General features: G+C 39.0%; 1 protein-coding gene across 1 annotated transcript in view; it reads left to right on the top strand.

Annotated features, from left to right (window-relative positions):
- Positions 1–19,036, top strand: part of DCDC1 (doublecortin domain containing 1) — a 465,966-nt gene that overhangs the window by 407,040 nt on the left and 39,890 nt on the right. The window contains exons 23-29 of the mRNA XM_032415097.1: positions 1,448–1,547; positions 3,482–3,617; positions 6,226–6,385; positions 10,590–10,748; positions 12,124–12,324; positions 16,521–16,614; positions 18,847–19,017. Coding sequence (XP_032270988.1) covers positions 1,448–1,547; positions 3,482–3,617; positions 6,226–6,385; positions 10,590–10,748; positions 12,124–12,324; positions 16,521–16,614; positions 18,847–19,017 — 1,021 coding nt within the window. The remainder of the gene's footprint in view (positions 1–1,447; positions 1,548–3,481; positions 3,618–6,225; positions 6,386–10,589; positions 10,749–12,123; positions 12,325–16,520; positions 16,615–18,846; positions 19,018–19,036) is intronic.

Raw genomic sequence — 19,036 nt, 5'->3', positions numbered from 1 at the left:
ACTCTCCTGAATGGGCTGTGTAACTTGCAGCCTCTCCCGCTTTAGTGCATCTTCCACCTGTCGGACAGCTAACTCTCTAAAGAGCAGAGCTGAAAACACCACACCTCTACTCTCCTACCTTCAGTGACTTCCTGCGGTTTATGGGGTAGAGGCCAAGTTTCTTAGCCTGGTATCTTAAGTGCTTTCCATGGGTTCCTGTCTTCTTTTCCAGCTTCATCTGGCTCCTGCTCCCATCCATACACTCGGGTCCAGCCACGCAAGACTTCTCTAGGTCCTAATCCTTCTCGACCAACTCCTATTCATCTGCAAAGGCCCAACCCAAATGTCACTTCCTTCAATCGGGGTTCCCTGGAGGAATTCATTGTTTTGTTTTTCCTGTGTTCTCACAGCACCCTGGCCATGTGCCTATGACAGCACCCACTCCTGCATATTTTTTAAAATTTTTTAATTACATTATGTTAATCACCATACATTGCATCATTAGTTTTTGATGTAGTGTTCCATGATTCATTGTTTGTGTATAACACCCAGTGCTCCATTCAGTACGTGCCCTCTTTAATACCCATCACCAGGCTAACCCATCCCCCCACGCTCCTCCCCTCTAGAACCCTCAGTTTGTTTCTCAGAGTCCATAGTCTCTCATGGTTTGTCTCTCTCTCCGATTTTCCCCCCTTCATTTTTCCCTTCCTGCTATCTTCTTCTTTTACATCGTTAGTTTTTGATGTAGTGTTCCATGATTCATTGTTTGTGTATCACTCCTGCATATTATACTTCAGTTGCTGACCTCTCTCCTGACAAGAGAGGGAGCTCTTCAGGGAACAAGAAAACAGTATCATTCATTTTGATATCCACAGGGCAGGCCAAATGCTTGTTTGGGGCCTGGGGGTGGAAATCACTGTTGAGTGGTTAACCAGGCTAAAGATTCCTGTTTGAAAGGGAGTTAAAGGGCTATAGAGATCACTACTAATGGAGGGAGATGAGAAACTGCTTGGTGATGGATACGACTTTGGGGAGAGAATAGAACGTTAACAGAAAAAGCCAAGGAAAGTATTTTAGGTAGAAGGAAGAGCATGAGCAAAGGCACACAATTAGAAAGTGTGCAGCATATTGAAGAATGAAAAATCAATAATGATATGCCTACTTATTTGTTGATCAGGCCTGGCACTGTGGTAAGCACTTTTCAAAATCAGCCTTTAATCCTCACTAAAACCCTGGAAGATAAGAAATTGAGGCTTAGAGAAGTTAATTTGCCCAAGTCCCACAGCTTGGATGGGGGAATGAGACTCCAAAGCGGTCTGATGGGCTCCAGGGCCTGCCTCTGGGTGGTCTCACAGGTCTGCAGCAGGAGTGGGTGTTGATGGTCCAGACCCTTGATTTCTCATATTTTCTCTCTACTCTGCTGGAAGGCTTCTATCTACAAGCTCAGTTTTTGTGTCTCTTATTACAGGTGCACTGAAATTTTAAATTTACCTTCTGCAGCTCGGAGATTGTTCAATGAAAAGGGAAAGGAAATCTTTGCCCTAAAAGACCTTCAAAGAGATGAACTGGTAAAGACATGAATGTGAAACTGGAAATAGTATATGCATACAACCAAAAGATAAATGTTTTAAAATACAAGACTTCAAACACTAACTGCTTCCCCCTTTACTTTCTCTCAGCCTTACTCAGCAATCCTCAGAAAATCATACTAATAGCTAGCTGTTGAGAGCTACTGTTAGGCATGATTTCCAGGGCTTTCTAAGAATGAACTCATTTAAGGATCAGCATGACCCTATGAGATGGATGTTCTCAATGTCCCCCCTTTAGAAGGGAGGGTGGAAACTAGACAAGACCAGATTATTAACCACTTGTGATTTCTGTCTCTTACTCTGAAGGAGGTAGATACCTCCTCTTTTTGAGGCTTTCAAAAAGTAGTTGTTTAGTGATTTCTTACTAAATGAAAATTTCACTCTTTCAGAAAAAAAATTAAATCTAGTGTTTCACACAGACTATTTGGGTGGCTAGAGATGATTGAGAAGAAGGACTTTAGCAGCCAGCCCTTTCTCCCATTTATGGAATTTGAGGCATCAGCTCGAAAAGAAAACCTGCTTGACCAATGCCTGAAATTCTTTGAACAGAGAGCTGAGCTCTCATCATATCAGAACTCAGCTCAGGCTCTGAATGTAAAGACCCCTTGAGTGAGTCTTAAACCATAGTACTGATGACTAATAGCAGCAGCAGCATGGCAGAGGGGAAAGTCTGTGTTGTTGGAATCAGGGAGATCTCTTTTGAATTCTAACACTATCACCCTCAAGGTTTTAGTTCATTGGTTTTTAATTTTTTTTCTTTGCTTTTGCTGCTGTATTAATTCACTGGGTTATTTCAGAAAGAATTCAAGGTAGATTACATTAAAACATAGGATATAAAAGGATAAATTTAATGTAAGGATAAGTAGATGAGGCCACCAAGGCAAAGGGAGTATGAGTGAAAGGAAGATAAGATGGAGCCAGGAGTGAGTGTTACAAGATTCTGTATATTTGCTAGAAACAAACCTATCACTGTTCTGAGCAGCCAACATAGAGACAGAAACATCAACAGTTACATGATCAAGTATGTCCAGAGAAAAAAGGGAAGCCTATTTTTCAAACAGAAAAATATTTTGAGCAAGTTTTCCCTGAGTTGTCATGCAGGGGGGTGGGTATAATCACCAACGTGGGGCCACGGAAGAGCACCGAGTGGAGTTTTTCTTCCTACTGAGTATTCTCAGTATATCACTCTATTTTTTCTTACTTCAAAGAAATACCAATTCGTTTAAGAAATAAATATAAGCAGCATGAAGAACAGGTGTCATTCATAATCTCAGCATCTAGAAAAAGCCACATTAACATATTACAAGTTCATTTATACCAGTGGCGTTGTCCAGCTTCTTCTGTAAAAGGTCAGTTAGTAAATATTTACAGACCATATGATCTCTAATGAAACATCAGCTCTCGCCATTGTAAGCACAAAAGCAGTCACAGGAAGCATGTAAATGCATGGGCATAACTGTGTTCTAATAAAACTCTATTTACACAAACAGGCAGCAGGCCAGATTTGGGCCTCAGCCATAGTTTACAAAGCCCTAATTTATACCTACCTCCCCTTCCTTCCTCCCTCCCTCCCTCCCTCCTTCCCTTTCTTTCTTTTTTTCCTTCCTTTAAAAAATTATTTTATAAAACTTTATTTTGAAAAAATTTATAGATTCACAGGAGGTTGCAAAGATAGTAAGGAGAAGTACTTTTTTTTTTTTTTTTTTGGTATAACCCTTGAGATCCTTCAAAGTTGTTATGTTTATCAAGAGTTTTGCCTTTTTATCACTGAGTATTATCCATGGTGTCACAGTCTGTTTAACCATTTGCCTATTATAGGACATTTTGTTTGTACTTTTGGCTGGTTTTGGCTATTACTAATAATGCTGCTGTGAACAGTTGCACATGGGATCAGAGATTCACTTCTTTGCTAGGTATATGTTTCATGTGGAGAACATTGGATCAATCCTGATGTGTCCATTGCTCAGCAAAAGAAACAAATCTTCCTGAGAAACTTAGCATCAGATATTTCTAAAATTCAAACTTTCTGCAGTATACGTAAGATAGAGGGTAAGCATTGGAATTATTTACCATAATATATATGGCCAAAATTAAATGCTTGATGCTGCTTTTTTTTAAAAATTGTTTGTTTAAATAGTCATATTTCACTCCTATATCCTGCTGTTTAGCTCTTTAGACAAAATTATATATTTAACAGGATTGCATATTTTAATTCACACTACACTTCGGATGTGTAAAGAAAATGTAATTTATTTTGTCTTTAACAAATCAGGTCTTCTTTGTTTTCTGTTAAGGAAAGTATAAAGTGTCTAGTCAGGTTTAAACTTTGCCTTATCCATTAATTTATATTTTTTATAATCCATTAATTATATATTTAGGGACAGATTCCAGATTTCCCAGTCCCCAGAGTCTCTCTTTCGTTCCTCTCTCAGATGGTAGGGAAGAACTTGGGGCACAGAGTCTCTTGCTTTCTGGGGCTTGGTGGCCGCCATCCCTGGCTGGGCGACTGTGTTCCATTCTTTTGGCCCAGACGGTGCTTTGGGTGGGTGATGCTTCCTGCTTCTGCTCCCTTTGGCCCCCTGAAGCCTGGCTGTGGTGGAGGTCATCTCTGAAGTCCTTATTACAGAACCCCTTCACCCCTCCTTCGCAATCACTTCTGGAAAGCTCTCCAGCATGACTCCAGCAAATCTTGGGTCATGGCTGCACCTCTCAGAAACCAGATCCAGGTTGACAGGGCTGTGCCTCAGATTGGAGTGGTGGAGGCAACTTGAGAGGTGACTTGTCACAATGTTCTGAATAATGAACAGTGTCCTTAATGTTTCCTTGGCGTAACTTAGATAAATACCCGAAGTGAAGCCTGTAGAGGGAATCATGACGTCCAGCGCTGATTTTCTGCCTTCCTCTATCTTCTGTCTCAAATGCCCTCAGGCCAAGAAATGGTGGGTTTTCACCAAATCAACCTTGAGGTTAAAGCTTTGATATAATAAATGGGAGCTAACAGCATTTAGAAAAATCCTAAATCATGATAGCGTCAATCCTGATTTACATGGCCCTTGTCTTATGGCAATAGGTTGTGCTTGAGTGTCAAAACTAACTTTGTACTTTTGCTTTCCTTTGTAACATTTCTCATCAACTCATGGTCTTACTCCTTCCATTAAGACTGCCCCAGGAGCTAGGACAAAGGTCCTATACATAGAGAGTCAAAAGAGAAAAATCATTAATATAATTTAAAACATTTCCCTATTACATATATTGAATGCTGTACAGTAAGTTTTGTATGTATCTTTCAAGGCATTAGGGACTTCCACTGAGGAATTTGGGATCCTAGATAATGATCTAGAGACATATATCTAAATAATATGCCCATTTGAATGGTTAGAATTTATAATAATTAACATTTTTTAGAAAGACCTATCCTTTAGTACTTTTTTTTCCTCTTAGACGTTTTTAAAAATGAAGGGTAATTGACTATGTTGCTATATTTGTTTCAGGTATATAACATAGTGATTTGATATTTATATACATTATGAAATGGTCACTGTAATAAACCTAGTTACCATTTGTCACCATACAAAGTTGTTATAATATTATTGACTATATTCCCTATGCCATACATTACATCCCCATGTCTGATTTTTTTATAACTGGAAGATTATACCTTTTAATCCCCTTCATCTATCTCATCCATCCTTCTACCCTTCTGACAATTATCAGTTTGTTCTCTGTATCTGTGAGTCTGTTTCAGTTTTGTTTTGTTTTGTTATTTAGATGTAAGTGAAATGTATGTGAAATAATACAGTATGTGTCTTTCTCTGACTTATTTTACTTTGCAAAATACCCTCGAGTTACCTCCATGTTGACACAAATAGCAAGATTTCATTTTTTGTGACCACATAATATTCCATTATCTATATAGCACTTCTTTATCCATTCATCTGTTGATGGACACTTAGACTGTTTCCATATCTTGGCTACTGTAAATAATGCTGTGATGGACATAGGGGTACATATGTCTTTTCAAATTAGTGTTTTCATTTTCTTTGGTTGAATACCTAGAAGTGGAATTGCTGGATCATATGGTAGTTCTATTTTTAATTTTTTGAGGAGCCTCCATACTGTTTTCTGTAGTAGGTACACCAATTGTACATCACCAACTAGGTGCACTAGGGCTCCCTTTTCTCAACGTCTTTTTTTTTTCTTCATTAATAGACATTCTGACAGGTGTGAGATGATATCTCACTATGATTCTGATTTGATTTGATTTGCATTTCCCTGATGCTTAGTGATGCTGAGCATCTTTTCATGTGTAGGTTGACCATCTGTATGTCGTCTCTGGAAGAATGTCTTTTCAGGTCCTCTGCCCATTTTTTAATCAGATTGTTTTTAGATATTGAACTTTATGAGTTCTTCATATATTTTAGATGTAACCCCTACTTTTAGTACTTTTGACTGCAAATATCTTGGGGGGAATGAATCTACAGAAAATTAAGTGAAATCCAGTTTATTAAAGAGCAACTATCAATTACACTTAGAAAGTGTTCTCTTAGACCAAATAGCTGAAAATTGTCTGCATTCTTATTTTAACATGTGTTTTCAAATTCCTAGTGTTCTGCAATCATAACTAATACGTCCTTGCAATTTGCGCATTTCTGCTCAGCTCTTGTTTTAGAAGTCCAAAGTGACATCGTGTCTGGAGCCAAGCTTGCTGTGCATAAGCCTGTAGCAATTTTTGGAGAAGAGAAGCAAATGATAGGACCAAAGGAAAAGCAAATGCAAAAAAATACTTTAACAACGGAAAAGGCTTCCAGTGAAATTCTGTAAGTAATCAGCATGGCCAGGAAAACTACCTGGTTCCTATTTGAACTCAGCTCATTAGCTCAATAACAGCACAGAGCCCATGCAGGGAACCCATACCACATTTGTGATATGGATGTCAGGTGAAGAGCTAGTATTTAATTAGTTTTCTGGCAAAAAGATCAAGCTGGAGCTTCAATGTTCAGCCATCACAATGATCTACTTTCAGTAATTTTATTATTATACTACTATTTTTAAAAGACTAGAATTTTGGAATTGCAAATTATTCGAGGAATCCATCATGTTTCGTTTCCATTGATGTTGACTCCAAGAACAATTAAATTAATATAGGTTCAAGCTGGATGCATATTAACATACAGTCGTCATCCTGGGTCACTGAAGCGGTTTCCGGGTTGGTGTCTCTCTCTCCATTTTCTCCTCCTTCCAATTCACTTCGAAGTTCCTTCTACAGACAATTATCTTTCTAAAACGTAATCCTTTTTATACAGTTCTTCAGTGGCTACCTACCGCAGAGAGAAAAAACATTTAGTCTGTAATCCCAAGCCCTTCTGACCTGAGTCCAGGCCTGTCACTGACCCTCATTTGCACCCCCACGCCCACCTCCACTCCACACTTTTTCTTCCCGACACACGAGCTAAGCTCCAGCTCCGCAGCAACACGCTGCGGCTGAATGTGACCTATTCCGTTTATGCGCCATCGCAGGCGTCTGAGCCACTTCCGTGTTTCTCTCTGCCTGAAGTGCCTTGACCTGCCCGGTGCTCACGTGCGGAATGATTCTTCATCACTGAAATCAGTCATGGTAATGATTGTACGTAGGGCTGTGCTTCTCAGTCCCCCCCTCCCCCCCCACCAGCCTGGGAATTCCTTGAAGGCAAAAATCCTCGTCGTGCATGTTCTGTGAAGACCAGGGTAGCTGAATTTAATCATCCTACACTGAATAAATGAAGGAATGATTGGGTGAGTTTCCAAATTCTAAAACCATATATAGCTAGTCAACTACCCTTGTGATAACAGTGAAAATTAATTTACATGTCATTTGAAACTATTTTACAAACCACTTTAAAAGACTGCTTCTACGACTGCCTTCGGCTCAGGTCATGATCCTGGAGTCCGGGGATCGAGTCCCACATCAGGCTCCCTGCTCAGCAGGGAGTCTGCTTCTCCCTCTGACCCTCCTCCCTCTCATGCTCTCTGTCTCTCATTGTCTCTCTCACAAATAAATAAAATCTTAAAAAAAAAAAAAAAAAAAGACTGCTTCTATCCTCTATCAACTCTTATTTTAGGAAACAAAGCCCCTCATTTTGATGAGTGATTCATCTGGTCTCATGTCCTGACACTCACAAAGGCACCAGGAGGCCTTTTTCAGAGAGAAATGATTTGGCCTACATGGTATATATTCCTCAATGGCTAGAGAATTTCTGAAGAATGTATCATCTGGCCTCTTGAGTTATTAGACTGAACATGGGGAATAAGTAAACAGAAAGTGAGAAAAAAAGAAAGAACATCTTGAGAGCGCAAAGATCCACATTGTTCTAATTTATAGATTTCATCAAGGCCTGGAGTTGTTGAGTTGTTGAGCTGGAGTTGTGAGTCCACTCAAAACAAGGCAGGAATCTCCCGCACATTCTGGGCAGGCTCTTTTGATCCCATCTTTTGTTGAATACTCATAGTAACAGGGAGATTACTATTTCGCAAGGCAGCCCATTCTAATGTCGAAATTATTTAGAACATTGGTTCTAAACCAATTAGAACATGGTTTCATTTGTTTCTGTTTATATCCATTCCTTCTCTACTTAAAAGTCCTTAAAATATGCAGAGTTCATCATCATCAGGCTACTGGGTTATCTCTTTTCCAGGCTAACTTTCACTAGTTCTCTGAACCACTTCTGATGACTCAATCCTAAATCATCTTATATTAGAGAGTCACTTAAAGATTTCCCCAGAATTTCTCAGATATGTTTGTTTGGAAGTTTTACATATTTGAAAAGAGGGATGATTTAAGGAGGGATATCCACAAAGCAGGAGGGTAAACTTAGATCTAGAAGGAACCCTTTTGATAGTTGGGTTTTGTGCAAAGATTTCTGGTAATAAGAATAAGCAAAATGGAAAAGAAACTCTGGGAGCACTCACCTCAGCTTTGCTGCTTTGTGAAAGAAAAGGCTTTTTTAGCATGGAGCTCAGGGAGAACTTTCCCATTTCCTTACTGAATTACAGGCAGGCCCTGCCCACTTCTTAAGCCTCTTCACGTACTACCGTTTTCACTCACTGCACACCTGTCACATCAGTGTCTTTCTGTTCCTCAAATGAACCAAGCATATTCTTGCTTCAGAACCTTTCCATTTATTCTCTTTGCCTAGAATGTTTTCTCTCAAACCTCACATGGCTGGCTCCTTCCCATTTTCCAGGTCTCAACTCAAACATTATCTTTCAGAGGAGCCTTCTCTGACTCCATTGCTTAAGTAGATCCCACCCCACCCTGGCTAGTTTCTATCACAATATCTTGTTTTATTCCACTTATGGCACTTATATTATTATTTATTCATTGACTTGTCTGTTATCTCTCTTCTGCCCACTAGAAAGCTCCATGAACCCTGATAACTTACCTGTTTTGTTCATCACTGTATCCCCAATGCTTAGAACTCTGTGCCGATCATGTAGCAGATATTCAAGAAATATCAGTCAAAGGAATGAGTGACTAACTATGGAATGATTAGTTATATGAGTGAATGGACAAATGAATGAATTAATAAAGCAAGGTATATTTAAAAAGGCTGTTCTAAAGTCTGTACTTCATTTGCCTGGAAGCCAAAGAGAATACAGAAAATTCCAAGTTAGAAAATTAAACATCTGGACTTGGGGGAAGAATCTTGTTTACACCTTGCTGAATATGTTATAACTAAGAAAGACATTCTTGTTTTCTGTTTTCCTCAAAGAAATAGTTGGTGGGAAAGCTGTGCTTTTTATTTTTAACACTAGATGGCACTGTTGTTTTTTAACTGCTGGGAAGAATTTTGACTTGAGAAGCCGCGTGTGCGCAATTTTGAAAGAGGCAGCGGTTACCCTCCAATTTCATATCTACATATAATACTTGTGTTACATTTGAAAAGTGTATGGTGTGCTGTGCCAACACAGGAATTGACCCCGAAGATTTTGGTAATTTGATGTTGCTTCCAGTTATATCAAATACCACGAGCACCTTGGCGATCACAGCCTACCTACTCCCCCATCAGCTTAAATAAAGCATATGCATATTTAGAGTTCTGAAATAGGCTCACTGCTTTGCCTGTATATTTATCCTGTCTTGAGCAGAGCAGTCTTCATATTGTGTTGTGATCCCATGGAAGCAAATGTACCCTCAACAGTGCTCCAGAACGTGACATGTATAGATCTGTATGGTGGCTATGCTCCTGTTCACATCTTCATCTTAATAAGAAGCCAGAAGGCTGACTGACTCAATTATTCAAGCTATGACTATATAAGTGTTTTAGTACATTATTCTCTATCAAAATCTGGCATGTCTGTGCCGATGCTATTTGAGCCTCTCTAGATTTGAGAGGAAAAGTTAAGTTAATTAAGATTTCTTAACATTGTCTAATGAGTAAACTTTATGAAATGCAGTAATCTAGGCTGTCCTGTTCCAGACAGAATTATGACCCACTTATGGAGTAGGCAGAAGGAATCTCATTACACATTCATTATGAATTTCTTAAACTACCGAGTAGTGTTAATCTTGCAGTTTTTTTTGTTTTTAGAGGGGGGTAGGGCAGAGGGAGAGGGAGAGAGAGAATCTTAAGCAGGCTCCATGCCGAGCATGGGCAGAGCACAATGCGGGGCTTGATTTCACAACCGTGAGATCATGACCTGACCTGAAATCAAAAGTCTGATGCTTAAACGACTGAGCCACCCAGGCACCCCAATCTTGCAGTTTTTGAGATATAATACATGGCCCCATGTTTTCCTGAATAAATATAGTAAAGATGAATGCTGTTTACTATGTAATTGGGGAATTTTATTTGTAGGCTTATATTAAAAGATCTAACTTATGTATTAGTAGGAGGTGGATTGGCGATGTTAAGCACCATCATGGAAATGCGATTTACAGATCCATCAATATCCTTCACGATATGATCAGACTATACCTCAGACAAAATTCTGTGAGTAAAAATCAGAATTCTTACACTTGTGTTTGCTTCTGAACCTTGATAGAGATTCACATGCAAGAGCCCATCTCCGAATGAAAGCTTGTCACACACTTCTCAGGTATGCCTGGCAGGAAACTCCTCATGACTTTGATGAGGATGACAGTCTTCCAAAGAAAATGGAAGAAGAACTCTTTGAAAATGTGGAACCACAGAAGAAATACAGGTAAAAAGTTGCAAGGAATTCTTTTTTTTTTTTTTTAAGATTTTATTTATTTATTTGACAGAGAGAAAGAGAGAGCACAAGCAGGGGAGTGGCAGGCAGAGGCAGAGGGGGAAGCAGGCTCCCCGCAGAGCAGGGGGAGCCTGATGTGGGACTCGATCCCAGGACCCTGGGATCATGACCTGAGCTGAAGGCAGTCGCTTAACCAACTGAGCCATCCAGGCACCCAGTTGCAAGGAATTCTTGTTTGAGATTTCTGCATGGCCTTAGATTTGCTCACTTCAAGGCAAAATGATTCCTGAGGGTTTGCATTACTGTTAGCCGCCATTTACAGTAACATACACATTTGTGTCTCTCTTGTGTTTTTGACTAAGTATTTACAAGTATTTGTGGGAAGGCCCTTCTCCCTTTAGCTTATTTTGTGCCATGTAATGTAATTTCTTGTTCACTGGTGTGTCTTTTCTATTAAGCAGTAAGTTCATCCACCTTTGCCTCCTGATAACTTAACATAAAGCCTATGTATTTGTTGAATGAATGTGTGAATGAATTTAAGAATAAGCATGTAAGATGCCCTGATGTCTTTAAGAAATTAGTAAAATGTAGTTTCTTCCTTTTTAATTTTATTTTTTTCTGGTCAATGTCCAATGAAATAACAGGAATTTATAGTACTTTGTATTATTCCATAACCTTTAGACTTAACTTTATAGCATTTTGCTTAACATTATAGCATTTTGTATAAATCAAACGGCTTTGGCATTTCAACAGTTAACATTGCCCATGCACATACTAGGGGCTTCGTAGATGTTTATAACTTAATTGACAATGATTGTGATGTTTCATATATTTCATAAGTCTGCTTATTGCCTTAAGCTCCTTAAGCAAGAGATTCCTTTGAATGAGCTTATTAGCATAGCATTCTTTTTTATGATATTCCATGAGTTGTTAGGGAGGATTGAAAAACTTGGAGAATGGCATTCTCTTTGCCAGGCAGACTGTAGATAGAGGCTAGAAACAACCACGATTTGAACACCTTTGCTTCTCCCTCTTCCATTTCTACAGGGCCCTCTCCTTCTCCTATTCCTTTTCCTCTTTAACTAAATTATCTCTTCAACTCAATTTCTTTTTGCTATGCTGATGAGTTTCTCTTATTCTCTTGGATGGGCATTTATTCCTGTTACAGAATAAACTCAGAATTCTACTCTTCACGTCCGCTTGGCAGGGCAAGGCAAATAGCAGTGGTGCTGTCCCCATGATAATGCCTCCCCATTATCAGTGAATTTGGTTCACAGCAGGTCTCTCGCCAACAGAACTTGCAGTCTCCAGCACATTGAGGGCACAGGATGCTTTTCGGCCTCTAATGGGATTCTCTTTATCTCAGCCATTCTCCAAAGCAGAGTAAATTGCAGAAGCTTTGCCACCAGCAGTTTGAATACAGAGATGGGCAAATTATAAGCTGTGCCGCTCCTCAGCTAGTTTTGGGAGTTCGAGGTCCTGATCTGCGCTCAGGCGTGGAGGTAGTTTTGGTGGAGAAAAAAGTGGATGGTAGTCATCAACGATGGATGCACAAGGAAGGCAGCAGGTAAACCCATTATACTGGGTGTTAATCTATCAAAATATATCAATGACAGCCTAAGAAATCTGGTATGGTCCCCACAGAGCAGGCAAGGGTATACGTGAGGACTTTGGATTTTCTATTTAAGGTAGCCAATAATTTTTTATCCTACTCAAAGAAGAGAAAGAGAGTGAAATCAAATGTAAATGCTTAGTAGTCTATACACAACTTATCCAGTGTCAATTCAGACAGGAAATATGAAATCTGACCTATGGGTTCATAGTTTTAACTGGCTATGGAAGTTAAGAGAAAACTGGGCTGCCATCTAATTCTAATTTTTATGATTTGAAAGGATCAAGAAAGAAGTTAAAAAAGTTTGCAGTACTTTTCATTAACTCAATCTCCTGCCCCTCCCCACATTCATGCCTTTCCACCATCCCCTATTTCCATCAAATAACCAACTGATATGGCTCTGCTTACACAGTGAAAATGAATTCTTACCTTAAATATATCAATCCAGTCCTGGCCCTTGTTTGGATCCAGATTCAAGCCAACTACTGTTTAAGGTTATTTCTAAGACAACTGGAGGAAATTTAAAAGTCTGGGTACGAGATGATGCAAAGGAAGTCTTATTAATTTTGTTGTGTCCTAATAGTTTAATGGCTATATTAAAAAAAAGAAAAGTCCTGATCACTGAGATATATATTGTAGTACATACAGATAAAATTAAGAGGTAGGTCAGATTTGCATTAAAATATTCTAGCAAAAGCAAAAATGTAAAAAGTTGGGGGGGATGAAACAAGAATGGTAGAATGCTGGTAGCTGTTGAGTCGTGGTGGCTTTTTAGACTTCTCTCTCTGTTTTTGTTCATATATGAACATGTCTTTAACGAGAAAGAAAACAACTCCTTGGTTTTTAGATTGGTTTGCTTCAAATTCTACCATTAGTCTTGTATGGTGGGGCTCCAGAGGCCTCCTCAATCTCTTGACATCTGTGTGACACATTTTTTTTTTTTTTTTCGGGAAAAGAGCGGTGGTTTTCATGGGGATTCTAAAAGGGTGTGTGTTGTGAAAGTTTTAGGAATTGCTGCTTTGACAGAGACTGAGTAAGCTTTAGCGGGCGGCAGCAGTAGCCCAGCATGGGCAGGAAGGAAGCTGGTCGTACTGTTCACTGTCTGAGATGAGCCAAGCGCCAGCAAGGAACACTTACTGGGCTTGTTTTCGAGAAGGCTGAAAAGGCAACCTGTAGATAGACCTGTGAGTGTGTTCCTTTGCCCCATTCATCCTAGCTAAGCTAACTTTATGACAGGGAGCTAAGAAGCAGGTTTTTGTCCCTGTGAATGATTTACTATATGGGACCAGAATTCATTCATTCTGCTGCAAAGGGTAATTAAGGGCGGTGTTTTAGGTGCTGGTGCTTTAGCTGAGAATAAAACAGATGAAAATCCCTGCCCCTGCAGAGCTAATGCTACCCGGCTCTACATTTCTGGAATTTAGCAACACATCTTACTGCTTTAGCTTACTGTATTATGGTGGAGGTCCTCCTCGAACCCAAGTTGGAAATTGCCAGGGATACACTCACTTGGTTTCCAGCCACACAGAAGAATGGTCCAGGTCAACTTTTGAGATAGCCTGGCATCTCTCCCATTTTCAACTCGGCAAAATCTGAATTAATCGTCTGGCTTCTAAAAGGAAATATGAAAACAATGCTTGGGGATGAAAATCCCCTCAACGGGACCCAGAATTATACAGGGGAAAATACAGTGTCATGGAATCTGGAGCTACAAGGGATCTTTAACATTTTCTCATCTTAATCACTTGATTTCAAAGCTAGGTACACTGAGGCACGGGAGACTGACTTGCAAGCACTCATTCCTTGGGTTTGTAGAAGGGGCTGTGGTATCGTGCTGGATATTCCTGGGACACAGATTAAGGTCTCACACTGCCGTTTGGCACATAGTGGGTTTTATGTACAGGTCCATAAATTCAAGCTTCCTGCAAAATGTAAGCACTCCTGCTAAGGCCAAGTGCCAATTCACTGTACTATTCAAAAACAAAAAGGAAAACCAACACTGTCATGGCTGAGCAGGGCACTGAAGCATGGGAGAAGTTGCTACGGCTCTTCTAAGCAGCAGAAACAGATAGCTAGGTAACCGATCTTGGCATCTCAGTAGGTCATCACAGGAGATGTACGATCATTCATTCATATGAATAATATTGAGTGTCAACAAAAATGCAAGACCCAAACTATGCAAATGGCAAGGTTACACAGGTGAATAATAGAGAATACCAGCTCTCGTGCAGTGCCCAGTTTTGATAAATGCTAAAAAGGTATTTGATGAGATCCAATACCCATTTTTTAAAAATATTTTATTTATTTATTTGAGAGAGAGAGAGAGAGAGAAACAGCATGAGAGGGGAGAGGGTGAGAGGGAGAAGCAGGCTCCCCACTGAGCTGGGAGCCCAATGTGGGACTCGATCCCAGGACTCCGGGATCATGACCTGAGCCGAAGGCAGTCGCTTAACCAACTGAGCCACCCAGGCGCCCAGATCCAATACCCATTTTTTAATTTAAAATGATACATCATTAATTAACAATAGAAGGGAGAAATACATTGCAAGATTAATAGTGATTATCTTGTAGTAATACGAGTAATGTCTAAAATTCTGTTATAATTTTTACCCTACTTTCCAGTTCTTTGTAAATTCTTTAGAGTGAGGTTATATTGTTTTATATTTATTTATAGCACAGAAGTTTAAATGAGATATCTGGAATTTTCTAAGTCTGGAAAAGAGAAATATATTACTTTTATAACAGACCCTTTCTCACCTTCTCCTCTCCCCTCCACTCCCACATCATTAAATTTTATAGGACGGGTTATATTTTCCACAGCAGGAATGCCACTGCTGATGTGTAATGTAACTATGTTGACAGACATAAAGAATTGGCTTTTTCTATACAGACAAGTTCCTTGAATGTTTGGCTTATTTTGCTTTTAAGTGATGCAAGGAAAAGAATTTGAGGGTTTTAGCTCAATAATTTTCTTTCCTTCTTTCAGTCAAAGAGGCTTTATATGAGTTCCTATATAAGACAACTTAACAGTATTCAACATATGTCTTGGACTTTTAGGGAATACCCCTTTAGAAAAAGAGAATTGGAGGAAAAGCTATAAAAAATCACAACCATTAATAATAGTAGCTCATCGTAAGCAACGTGTGCCAAGCAATAATCTATGCATTTTCTGTGCATTAATTCATTTCATTCCCGGAAGAGTCCTTTGAAGCATGCACCATTATCCTATTTTACAGATGAGGAAACGGAGGTGTGGGGTTGGTAAGCAAAGCCATATAGCTACTAAGAAGTAGATTCAGGATTCAGACTTGAACACTGTGGCTCCAGAATCCATGTTCTTAATCATTCTGCCACGGTGCCTCTCATAATAAATAGCAGGAGGTGAGAAGGGTGTATCAGTCTGGGTTCAGTTTGGAGACAGAAACCACACAGTGATTTAAAGGGGATGTGTAACATGAAGAATTATTAAACAATAATAAAAGAGTAACTATCAGGTATTTTTTTTTAAAAATCCTCTGTATGGTCTCTGGGGCTGAGGGAATTGAGGACAAATGTGAAATTGGGCCCTTTCCCAAGGCCGGAGTTCAGAACTCATTAGCAAAAGTATGAATACAGCTAATTGGAGGGCAAAAATCTGTTGGTTTGCCTGGCCAGACCTGGTCTGTGGCTGCTATGCAAGCAGGAAGTAGCGCTCTGGGAAATATGTGGGAGTGTGGCTGGTTTGGGGGCACATGGGCATGAAAAGGGAATGGGGGTGCTGGGCAGGCAGAAGGCTTCGAGCATGTGATGTCCATGTCAGGAGGGCCATGAGCAAATGATTACAGGCCAGGACTGTGAAGTTTCCCAGGGACCACACATCCTGCGCACCTGGTTAGGGCAGAGCATCACGGGATATCCCCACTCCCAACTGCTGACCCCAGGCAGCAGCCAAGAAGAGCAAGGGAGCCCCTTCCTCCTGCAGTGTTCCTCCGGCACTCTCTACTGAGAAAGCATAACGTTGTGCTTCTGTGGGGGAGAAATGCTTAAAGGATTCCTATCCATTATCACAGAGCATGCATGGAGCTCAGAGGCAGCACTCTGGTAAGTGGCACAGAGGGAGCTCTGATCTGGTTATGCTACTTGATAACAAGCCTCCTCCTGTTTTCCCAAAGGACCTTTCACCTGGTGAGCAACCCAGACCTTGTGTTGGCAGTGTCTATGACCAGAACAAGAAATGAAGCCTGTGGCTATCCAGTTATTGTTCAGGTAAGATATATATATATAGGCTAAGTAGTAATCATGGCCCTTTATTTAAAGTTAAGTAAAGCTCTACGCTTCCTTGTTGTGTAGAAAGATAATGGCTGTCATAGAAACCTATTTTGAATGCCATTGTTAAAATATTTACAATAGTCTGCCTAGATTTCAAATTCAACATGTTCATGTAGCTCTTAATTTAGTTTAATCCAACAGATGGTGATTGTGGGCTTGCTGCATGTCAGGAGTTATGCTAGTTACTTAAATCAAATCCGAGGGCAAGCATGAGAAATTATCCCAGTAGCATTCATATAGTCTCAGGTGGGTACAGTCAAGTGAATAGCTGTTAGAGGCACGTGTTTTAAGCTCGGTGATTGGGACGTATGCAAGTCCCCTCTTACCTGGCAACTGGAGGGGAAGAGCATGATCAGAGAGGTCTTCCTGAAGGATGTGAACTCATCAATGTTAATTCTACAAAGATACTCATTTGAAATAGACTTAACATACTTTAGCAAATGCTTGTAGCAGCCAAACAGCTTTTGGAGACTCCAGAGAAATTTGGGTTCATTTGAGTTTTGGGTAAAGATTTATGGAGTTCTTTTTTCATGTTTATCTGTCATCCTTACTTGTAACCAAAGGCACTCCTAAATGGCTATGTGTTTTTCCTTGCTAGGAGGAAAGAAAGTTTAGGAGCACCGCTGCTCTGGATTTATTTTCTATATCCTCCATAGTATTTACCATCTTTTTGTTGAATAGAATATATTATCTCCAAAGTACATTTGTTTTATTCCATGTTTTTAATAGCAATGAGGCAGCTTGTTTTGCAGGTCCTGAATCCATAATTGGGGTATAGCAATCTGGACAAATATCAAAGCTTAATTAAGTCTTCTATCCTGCTGATAACTATGGACTAAAAATTTATTCTAGGAGACATCGTATATATAACATCACATTCTTTCCTGTCAGGTGCCTCTTTCGCACGGGCCACAGTGAGATTAAAACCTCATGCAGATGCAAATTTTGTACCTTAATCAGTTTCATAAAATTATAGATATTGACATTTTCCCCTAAGGTTCCCATTTTTAAGAAATGAGTTTTATCTCAAGGTAATTTGTACTAGCTTTCAAGATTTTTTCTTTGCTGATGTTTCATTTTTATTTCTTAAAGCAATCAGTTTGTGAGAAAATATTAAATTTCATGTAAAATAATAAAAATGAGGCATGTTAGGTTAATGTTACTAGACCCCCCACTCTCTGTTCCTTGAAATATAGTCTTTGTTTTCCATGCCTCTGAGGGATGCTCTATTGTCTGACCTATTAAATCAATTCTTAAGACCCATTTATTTTCCTCCTTACTATCAATCTCTCCCTGGTAAAGTAAGTGCTATTCATTATAAAGTTCCTTGAGGTGTCATGATATGTTTAGTTGGAACTAATCTACTGGTTTAAATTCTCTAAAATTGAAACTACTCATTTCTTTACTTATGCTTGAGCCAAGTTTTATAATTAGAATAAATGTGCTGTTTCTGTTACATATAAAACTGCCTGTACTCATTTAAAAAAAAAAAAAAACCTTCTCGATAACCAGGGAAACATAAATTAAAATAGCAACAAGACACTATTTTTCATTTATTAAATTGATATTTGGGCAAGAATGTGAGGAAAACAAGCCATATCATATTCTACTGGTGTAAGTGTAAACTAGAATAACCTTTCTAGAAAGCATTTTGATATGATAAAGCTTAAGATGATGTCTCATAATATTTAAAAATGATCATGTTATTTTATCAGCAATTGTACTTGAGGAGTTTGTTCTAAAGAATTTTTCATGGATTTATATGAAAATTTATTTATATGATTATTCATTGCTTTTTTGCTTATAATAAGGAAAATTTGAGAAACAATCTACGTGTTTACGTATTGGGGATTGGTAAAAGAAAACATCCCTAAGGTCAAGATTCAGAATGTTAGGAAAAGGTACATGGAATATTCTTGTTAAAAAAACTAATGCAGTTACCAAATTATATGCATTTTGTGATTTCATTTTTGTAAATCAAAGGATGCATATTTATAAATATAAAAAATGTTGCATATATAATCATCAAATATAAATAAGTTATCACTGCATAGTAGAATTATGAGTAATTATCTATACTTTCTGAATTTATGCAATGAAACTGTGACAGCTATAATCAAATCATAAACTCTCCTGTCTGTTTGACTCCATATTTTATCCTTTTTTCAGAAATACAAACCATATAACAATGGGACGTCCAATCAAAAGTGGAATTATGTGGAAAATACCAAAGCTTTCATGGCCTTTCATAGCACTGCATTGGATAAGGAGATCACAGCAGCAAATTATGCTGGTATTTGTACATCCTCTGTGATTAAAGAGGAAAACATTGATCAACCAGTAAGTGGTTCTTTTCTAG

This window comes from Phoca vitulina, unplaced genomic scaffold (assembly GCF_004348235.1).
Source record: "Phoca vitulina isolate PV1807 unplaced genomic scaffold, GSC_HSeal_1.0 scaffold16, whole genome shotgun sequence".
Classification (NCBI taxonomy): domain Eukaryota; kingdom Metazoa; phylum Chordata; class Mammalia; order Carnivora; family Phocidae; genus Phoca; species Phoca vitulina.
Note: the sequence above shows the minus strand (reverse complement) of the source record. Positions and strands in the feature narration are given on the sequence as shown.